General features: G+C 43.1%; 1 protein-coding gene across 1 annotated transcript in view; it reads left to right on the top strand.

The window, feature by feature from the left end:
- The first annotated feature begins 467 nt into the window (after nt 1-467).
- ntrk2a (neurotrophic tyrosine kinase, receptor, type 2a) overlaps nt 468-10,147 on the top strand; it is a 58,855-nt gene continuing 49,175 nt past the window's right edge. Inside the window, exons 1-5 of the mRNA XM_062562152.1 lie at nt 468-1,551; nt 4,963-5,037; nt 6,108-6,179; nt 6,641-6,709; nt 7,301-7,449. Coding sequence (XP_062418136.1) covers nt 1,298-1,551; nt 4,963-5,037; nt 6,108-6,179; nt 6,641-6,709; nt 7,301-7,449 — 619 coding nt within the window. The 5' untranslated portion in view covers nt 468-1,297. The remainder of the gene's footprint in view (nt 1,552-4,962; nt 5,038-6,107; nt 6,180-6,640; nt 6,710-7,300; nt 7,450-10,147) is intronic.

The following is a 10,147-nucleotide window of genomic DNA, read 5'->3' as shown; positions in this document are numbered from 1 at the left end:
CGAAACCACAAGTAAGTGTTGTGACTATAAACAATGGACTCTGGCTGCTAAGTCAGTTAAAAAATCAAACGGAATGCACACAGTTATAATATTATAAGCTATTGAGATACATTATATTTATGTACAGTATGCGTGGCACACTATAATATTCTGACAATGTTAGACTAAACCCGTTTTGACTGACACAAGTTTGCAACCTCTGTCAAATTCGAAAAAAACGTTTTTGAGGCCGACATCCGCCAGATCGGTTCAGACCCAAGCGGAGCTCCACGATTACACCCCTCTATTCAGCAGCTCTGCCTCGTGCGTCAGCACAAGCGTCATTTTAGAGCCGGGGACGGTATTGGAGAGCAGAGCAGAGCAGAGGACTCCAGCACAGCCAGGCTGCGTCCGGGCTGTTGCTGCTCACATGGCAGATGTGCAAGCTGAGGAGAAGAAGAAGAAGAAGAGGCTCCGCTGCCTTCCTCAAAGGATCAACTCTTGACTTAGGCCTCCACTCCGGGACGACAGGTTATTAATTAGGGTCTGGTTTGTCCGTGGAGCCCCGTATGATTGTGAAAAATGGCCTAACGATTTAATAAGGTGACGCTGAGCCTGGTACATGCCAGCTGAACACTTGATGACTGCTCCCTCTTTCTCTCTCGGTATTTCGTCCTCCCTCATGTGACGTTTTAGACATTGCGTCCGCCATAATGCTGGTCGCCGTTAAAAAAAAGTCCAACGTCCAACATAACAACTAAGGACTATCTGTGGCTCTCTGATGGCCAAGGTCTCCTCCGTTCACAACTCAAGGCAAGGCCAGCTTAATGGTTGATGACCCCGAAGAACACAAGTTCAGCAAGGTGCCCTTGAGCAAGAAACAAGCATCCCAACAAGCATCCCCATCCTGACATTTGCTCCGTAAAATACACACCCATCAAACTGCCACCAACACCATCTCTGTCAAGAATCATTCCAACACTGAGAACACTGTGTCAAGGAAGACTACGAGACAGAGAGAGAGGGAGAGATAGGGGGAGAGAGAGGGAGAGAGAGGGGGAGGGAGAGAGACATTTTGAGTGACTGACGTGGATTCTGGAGGAGACACACGCGGGGAAAGGGACGGCACGCAATCCTGCTCTTTTCATTCTGTCACCGAACAGTAAAGACCGATGCTTTTCTAGCTGTGCCTCCCGCATCCAGCTCACACATCGGATTTTCCCTCCGCTTGGCCGAACCTGGCACTGAACCCAGCCAACCTGGGCCGGGCTGTGGGGGCTGTTCAGCGAGCCTTATAGCTGAAGTGGGCCACCCGAAGATGAGCGCCTGGAGACCCGGGAGCGGGGCTCTCTCTTCGCCGGGCACACGTTCCGGGTCGTGGCGGTGCTGGTGGTGGTGGGTTTTGTTCATCGGGGTGTCAGTGGGCTCCGGGGACCCGTGGATGTCCGCGGAGGCATGCCCGTCCTCCTGTACCTGCAGCAGCACCAGGATCTCGTGCGTGGATCCGGAACGGGGCATCAACGCTTTCCCCGTCCTGCAGAGCGAGGCAGAGATGGAGAACATCACCGACATGTGAGTGTCTCTTCTCTACAGCGTACAGCGTCCGAGGGAGGACCGAGGTGTCGAATCCTCCATGTGGGCTTTTGCACATTTCGCATCGCTTTTTATCAGCGCGCCTATATTTCCAAAAGCACTTTCCAAAATATGTGATTGACATAACAATCATCTGCCAGTGGCGCGTGGAGCCGATCTGACGCGATCTTTCCTTTCGCAAACTCACGTATTCATTTAGGGCGAATTTACAGACGTGCCAGTTTAGATGTAAATAGAAGACGTATCTAAATGTATTCGGATCAGACATGCAGCATGTGTGACGTGCATAACAGACCCATTTGCATCATGTCACCATATCACACCGTTCATTGCTGGCGGGGAAATTAAAATAAAGTTTCGCTCGTTTATTAAAAAAAAGAGAAGTTGAAGCGGATGGACTTCACCACATTAGACAAAGACACGTCTGTGCGGGCGCGTGCACGTGCCCACGCGAGTGTGGACCGAGCCGCGCACACAGGACACCACTGTCATAATGTACAGACACATTCATATGGCAGATGAATATATTTAAATGAACCACAGAAGAACATCAGTGTTAAAGATTTTTTTAAAAAGGGGAATATTTTTTAAAGTCGAGTCAACATTCGTCTTGTGACCCTCTGACTGATCACAGCATCCCAGGGTTTCATTTCAAATGTATAGGCTGTAGCCCAATGTCGTTAAATACCATTGAAATAAATCAAGAATTTGCATCCCAGAGCACATAAAAGAAAATGCCAATGTATTGAGTGACTGCGTTCTATTCCTTGGCCACGATAAACGGCCTCGTTGATAACGACTTGTGGAAGATGAACTTGGGAGAAGCCTTGGTCGGTGTTTCGTTGAGCCAGCGGTCTGCTGAAAAGCATTCACCGAGGGCTTGTGGACAGACAAATCACTGACGCCCATGAGAGGTGTCATATTCCAAATGACCTTGCCCAAAAAAAGAAGACAACGTGGGGATAGGTCATCACATTTTCTGTCTGTTTTAATTGGTGATATACAGTATGTCCTCATTTCGCAAAATCTGCCCACATCATTTTGACAGAATCCAATCGGCCTTCGATGTCCGTGTGAATTCCCACATGGGCGTGTTTGTCATCTCTGTCTTGTATGGATGTGTTTTTTTATCCTCCAGTAGGACCGTGGATGCACTAAATGATCACTGCTCTTTATTAACACCCTACGAACAACAAAGAAAGTTTTCTCATGAACGATGCTGCCTTTGATATGAAGCAAAAAGAACTTCAACCCATGACAAAAAAGTCATGCAGTGATAAACTGTACATGCATGAGCAGGAGAGTGCTGCAGGAATAAGTCCTACCACCCAGTATCGATGAGTTTTCTTCTATGGGCTTTTTGGTTGTATGCTTTAAATACGGCCTGTGGCTAACTAAATCGTGATATATTTTAACGGTGTGTTCTAAAATCCGCTTGTAATACCCCTCTGACGTGACAGTGGTACGGACTAATGCGAGCTATTTACCTCTTTACCGACGTGCATTACCCGCTGCATAAATCATATAAGTGGTCCTCGCTTGTGAAGATTATCTTGCAGAACACAACATGTCAGTATATAAACTTGGATGCTTAAAAAGTAAATGGAAAAGTCCTGTTGGCAGGGAACCAGTGCGATGCTAATGTCCGCAGTTGGCCGACAAAAACAAGCCGTCCCTGCAGCACTCTTATTTGGCATCTGCATTACTATTCAGCAGTCTGACTCAAACTGGAACACTGCCTGTCTGCCTTTGACGTTAGAGCTGATTTATAGCTACGTATCTGCTGATGTTGATGTTTCAATTAGCAATTTATTGTAGATAACACATTCATTTAATACCTGAAAAACATCTAGTCATAATGCCATTTTGTTGTTATAGCACGGAAGTTCACCTCTTGTGGCAAAGTTATTTCATCCAAGAGTGTGTTGGAGATGATGCTTTTGAAAGACCGTGTTTAATTCATCAGTGCGCAGTGTAAAAACTGACATTCTGGGTCAGCTTCTTTAATTATTGAAAGGCACAGATCGAATTTGATCACCATTCTTTGCACAGTCTTTTTTTTTTTTCCGGCAGAGGGTTGACAGCAACTGAGGGGACACAGAGCGGAGAGGTGATGACCTTCAAAAGTCTCCTGCCACACTCAAAGCAGGCCCCTTTGCTTTTACATGGTGGGGAGGCCCATAGGCCGCCGGGTCGGCCCCATAAAACTCTTTTAAAGGTCGGGTGCTCTCTTTTCAACGCATCAGTCGTCATGCAGCGACCAAAAAGTAATCATTGCATCAACTTAGAGACTTGAGAGAGGTACAATGCAGCGTTTGTCATCAAATAATAAGCAACCAACACACATCTTAGACCACTACTAACGCAACGTATTGATGTTGGAAATCAATGCATGTAATTCAAGGTGTTTTTTTGTTGTATGTTTAACACATAAAAAACATTATTCTATGACCTTGTAATTTAGCCAAACAAGTAAACCTGGAGGTTGTAATGGGTTATCTCTAGGTGACATTTAACTGGATTTCTATATCAAAAAATCTTTTTCTCACATGTCAACCCACAATTGAGACATTTTAAAAGTACATTAGTCTTTTACTATCACCCCTTGAGAAGCCTAGCCAGTCATGACTTCTGCTCTGAAATGGCATACCCCTGATAATAATGTAATGTAATAACTGTAACTAATTTGTCTATCTGGACAATTTACTTTCTGTGAGGATAAAGGGGAACCCCTCTGATGTGTAAAAATCAGTTTATATCTTACTGGTGAAGAAATATAGCAATGCAATTTCATAAAAAAACCTTCAAACTCTCAGAATCGCCTGAAATAGAATCACTAACAGCCCTATAAAACACGGAGATTCCAGGCTACAAATACATGTATGTGATAATCATAGAGGTGTCAGGTTGATAGAGTACTCATAACTTCTCTAAAGGAGGCTTCTGTGCAGGCCTCAGGCAGCGAAACGACAAGAAAATCGGGATTTTCTTCAGGCTTCGGTTGGCTGAGTCGCATGGTTCAACCACTGATCCTATCGGATCCGACTAACACCGTCTGGAAAAAACTCACAGCTAAAATGATACTCTAGAGTGACCATTGACGGAAAGCGCTGAAATTGCTTGAGATTTCGCGAGAAAAAACTTAATTAATTAAATGGTTTTGGTAAAATAAGGGACATTTATGATTCATATTCTTGTGGTTCCTGGTTTGCTCTGGCTTTGGCAAGGTCTGATACGCAGAAATGATTTTCTGGACTACTTCATTTTTTTTTACTTTGAACTGTAACTATACGGTCTTGTTATCTGCCTTTGTCTCTTCCAAATGCTTCTGTTTATGCTTGGCTGAGTTAACAAATGAGCCTGCTGACACACACTTGTATTCCCTGACAGTTACATCGCCAACCAGGGCAGCTTCTCCTCCATCAACGACAAAGACCTGCACTACTACAAGAACCTCAGGAACCTGTAAGTCTTTAATGGCTCATAGTAACAAGAATAGCCCAAAGGCAAATAGACAGCGCAAAGTAAATTATTACACACACTGTTTTTATGTTACATATTTCACTACATGGTAATTATTTGGCTTGTCGTAATCCTTTCCCTTAACTGATGTTTCTCCTTCTTTGCTTCAGGCATTATATTGAACATGTATGTTATTGGTTTATTTGCTATGCATCAGTGGATCATTTTATCTCTTGATTAACAAATCAAATGTGTCCATCAAGCAGCACTTTCTTGCAGTTTACCCTGTTAAGTGTAATAAATAGTGAAATTAAAATGTGTGTTAAATGAGATGAATCAGTTACATCAGTGCTTTTAACCTGCTTCTTGTCGAAAGAGACTTTGTGTTGAGACATGTAGGATATTTTAAAAAGTGCAGGCGTATCTCATTCATACTCACATTCATATTCACAGATCTCTAATTGAGGCGTTATGCAAGGATAGCCCTGGATTACTTACTATTAGTTCTGTACAATTTATTAATTTTATGTTTCTCAAAACAGATTACAATGCTGTATTGTTGATGAATAAAATGTTATTAAAATATAATGTTGATATCACTTAAAGAACCTGCAGATTAAAGGAAACTGCAGATGTACTGGTCTCAAAAACAACATCTGTGATTTATCTTAATAACTTTCATTTGGGAAAAATGTTTCACCAATGCATCGTTGGTGTCTCCTCAGACAGAAATAATGAATTAATCCAAATTATGTCCAGTGGATGTTATTTTTTTGCCATCATTAGTTTAAATAACAGCATCACGGCAAACCAAGTTGCCACAACAGATATTCAGTTTCCTTAAATCTGTCCCATTTAAAACCACACACCATTGACCTACACTTTCGATGCTAATATCTGCTAATTTCGGTATTCAGATGCTACTTTTCCGTATGCATCCTACAGCATGACCTGTTGGAAACTCCACTAATCCCAGTTCATCAGGATCCTGAAATCATGTTTTTGATGTTGCAGTAATGGTTTGAATGATGATGTTGATGAAAATGACACTGTTTTATTTGTGTTTGTGTCAGAACTGTGACCAACAGCAGGCTAACATACGTATCGAAGCTGGCCTTTCAAAATAACATCAAAATACAATACCTGTGAGTTCATCATATCGATTCTTTGCTTTCTTGACTTGACAACCCCAGTGCAGATGTATTCGTCACCTTCATTGGATGAGTTGTGTGACTTTGTGGAGGACACAACTCCGTTAAAATGTCTCAGCTTTTAATAAGTACGGCACTGTTTAAATTTCATTGATTTGTTGGATTAGTAATTGTTGAATTGAATTGTTGCACAAGAAATATCCAAATGTAAAGAAAACCTATTTCTGATATTATTAAAACAAAGTTGATCGGGAAGAAAAGAAACCAACTGTTAGAGCTCAGGTTCCGACTGAGCAGGATTTATACGTGATATTAATTAATTCATTTTAATGACATCAACAAGGATCAGGATCATTGGTGCATATCCAATGAGTAGTTTCTGTAAAACCAATCTAATATTTGCATGTGGTTTTACAAACACAATCTCCTTCCCTGATGTTCTACTTACTCTCCAGGAATCTGAAAGATAACAACCTGTCGTCACTCTCCTGGAGGATATTCAAACACCTCAACATGTCTTATCTGTGAGTGCAATTCCTCCTTCTCTGTCAGTCTGTCCGTCCGTGTGGCTTCATCATCATAGGAAATAGATTAACATATTCCGATAGGATCTGTGTGGTCCCCTATAAATACATTTGATGTGCACTGCTGCATGTAATCTTGAAATTACCTGGAGCCAGAAAATGATTATCATTATTTGAATTGCAATGTGTAATTGGCTATGACACCTATCAATAAAGGCCAATTTGCTCCATCCTATTACTAGTTAATATTACTTGTAATAAAGCAGTAGTTTTCAAATTACATTTAGATTTATTGAGAAATTGAGAAGAAATTGTTTATAAAAACATATAAACTATATAAATATGTAAATATATATACTACAAAAATAAAAATGCTATAAACTAACATATACACTATATGCATTGTTACCAAGGGTTCAAGTTCTTAAAAGATGATTTTTTACTCCAAGTTGTTTGTTCTGTATCTATTCCTTTAGGCCCCTTTGGCACTCGCTCCATTCGATTGATCCATTGCGTTGTCATTTCAAATTGACTACTCGCTGTTCTCGACAGATCTTGACTAAGTGTGTGTGTGTGTGTGTGTGTGTGTAGGATCCTGACAGGAAACCCTCTGCACTGCTCCTGTGAGAACATGTGGATCAAGCTGTGGCTGGGAGAGGAAGCGGACACTCAGGAGCTGCACTGCATTGAGGACGGAGGAGGACGCAAGCTGCTGTCCAGACTGACACTACCCAACTGTGGTGAGGACCCCCACACACACCAACAAACGCACACAAACGCGCACACACGGAGTAACAAGATGGAAAAGACGTTCACAAGCTGTAGCAGAGTGCAAAGTGGTGAAGCACCTGGAGGAAAAAAGTCATCCTAATGGTTTACTGTGGAAGGATTTTACCAAGCCGCTGCATTATGTGTTCTCGCTTATGTTTTGCACGTGTCTAACACATCTGTTTTCACGCATGGGTCCGCGTAAACAACAACTGGAACACATCAAGTTTCTCGTTACTGTAAAAGCTATTAGCTGTGAGAGAACACAATTCAAGCCCCTGCCGTACTCAGAAACAGCTGGTAGATGTCACCTTCAACAGGCTGCTGCAGCGAGGACGCACGCACACCTTGCATTTCACTCGCTCTGCTCAGCCTGTATATTGTCGTTCCTTTCGACAAACGTGCGCTGCAAAGAGGACCTCTTGCATGCACACGCGCTCTTTAAGTCCTGGTTTTATAGAGGGCTTAAGAAATGTTGTAAGATCGGTGTAATTAGAAGGTTATTTCAGTGCTGTGGGGAGTGTGCTCATACGATGCATAGATTAGCCGACAGTTGGAGGAGTGCGTTGGATGCGACCTGCAGAGTAGTGTTTGTGTGCGCTGTGTGACACATGATGTCATCCTGCTGACTAGTTACAGTCATAACAGAGATTTGCTCGTAGGTGTTGTTGAAAGGTCTGATAGAAGCAGAGAGATGTTTTTGTGAATCAACACACAGATGTCCGCATGGCACAAGTGACCTGCTGCAGATTTAAATTCCTTTTTCCTCTGAATTATATTATGTTTTGGTTGTTAGTTAAGGAATTCTTTCTGGACCAAAAGGCAAGCTGATATACTCAACTGCAACGGCAATAATCACGTTTTTATGAGCAATAAAAGGCATTTCCTACAGATTAAATTCCAAAAACTTAATGAGAATGTCTTGCACCTTTGTTTAGGTTGCAAATAAACAATATTTAGTATCCCTTAAAGGAATACTGCGTTTACAAACCAGACAATTCTATTTCCAGTAGCAGTGCATGGAGTTATTTAAAATGTCACCCAGCAGCTTGCTGTCACTCCCAGACAGACCACAAGCCTTTAATGTACTTACTTATGGGAGTGTTTATCAAGCCCGAAAGTATAAATGTCAGCCGTTTATTGATGCTTTATTCTTCTCCTCTTAGTTAGTCATGAATCTCGCTATTTCAGATGTCAGCTCATTTTATGAACAGAGTCAGATTACACCTTGACCCATCGGACCGCCCATAACAAAGGGTTTTATGGGCTCGGATCTGGCTTAAAGTGACATTTGGTAATAACTTAGAGCTTAACTCAGGCAGGCCAATGAAACAAAGATAGTTGCAGCCTTTGGGGCAATAAGTTCAGTCAGATCCTCCATGTTGCTGTGAATCAAGAGCATCAGACATTTGAATTAATAAAACACATGATAATACCAGTCAGAAAAGCTGTTTGATGTTTTCTCTAATCAGCCAGAACATGGATCTAAAAGTATTTTTGTCATCCGGTCAAAAATAGCTCGGACCAGTCGGGACGCATCGGAAGCAAACAATATGTTAGCATGCAGGAAGCTAACGATGTCATTGATAACTCCTATTGATCCGTCCCCTCTGACTCCCTTCCATTAGCGTTAGGTTATTTCTGGCACTAGCACAGTTACAGCGGGCCCCTGGAGAGGTGGACAGGGGACCCCCCCCCCCCCCCTCCCCCACCCCCCCCCCCCGGCAGTGTGACATATAAGGAGGACATGGTGGTGCAGGGGTGTCAAATGATGCCCTGGGGCTAACACTGACTGCACCAGTCCCAAGTCCCAACTGCTGGGATTTTGGTCTTCGTGTCATATTTTTTTTTGTAAACGCCCCCCCCCCCCATCCCCCCTTTCTGCATCCCACCCTCACCCCCTTGCAGGCTGTCTGCCCCCCTCCTCTTCATTACTCATCTCTGCGCCGGCACGTATGAGTGTCTCACGCTCTGTCCGTCTGAACATTTGTGAGTGACGTAGGAGAAGAGCACAAAGCAGAGGAAGTGGCCCAAACGACGCCCCCGGGCCGACACTGATCTCTCAGGCCGACCCGCATATGTCTCCCTGCTTTGTTTGTCCCCGTGGTCGTTTTCACTGCTGGAGCTCCGGCTCGGAAAAGCAGGCTGTTCCCACCGCTCGCCCAAACGAAAGCTCACTGAGAAGCTGCTGCCGTGATGATGCTTCAGTTGCATGTTAAAGTAGGTGGAGCGTTTGCTGCAGGTATTAAAAATCCTCCCACTCAGTTCTTCGTTAAGACAATGATTTAAAACAACAAAAAGAAAACCGATAAACTCCCCACTCTAGTCGGATTTCCTTTAACAACAGTTAGAGTATCACTTTAGGGCCATTCTTGCTAATGTCAAGAAATGTACAATTTTCCTGCTTATTACACAGATACACAAAGGCTCAGTCTGATACAAACCATTGCTCCAGTGCAAAGGTAAAGGTGCTGTGGAAGTGACAGCATGTCAGACATCAGCTGGGGACATCACTGTCCCCCTCCCCCCCCCCCCCCTCTCTCTCCCTCTGTCTATTTGTTTGGCTGGGACCTATCAGATGATTTCCCTTACCCTCTTCTTCTTCTGATTAATCTTTCAGATATTTCATGTGTGCAGTGTAAATACATAATTGCCAATCTCTCTGCTTCC

This window comes from Pungitius pungitius, chromosome 5 (genome assembly GCF_949316345.1).
Source record: "Pungitius pungitius chromosome 5, fPunPun2.1, whole genome shotgun sequence".
NCBI lineage: Eukaryota > Metazoa > Chordata > Actinopteri > Perciformes > Gasterosteidae > Pungitius > Pungitius pungitius.
This window is presented reverse-complemented; position numbering and strand designations above follow the sequence as displayed.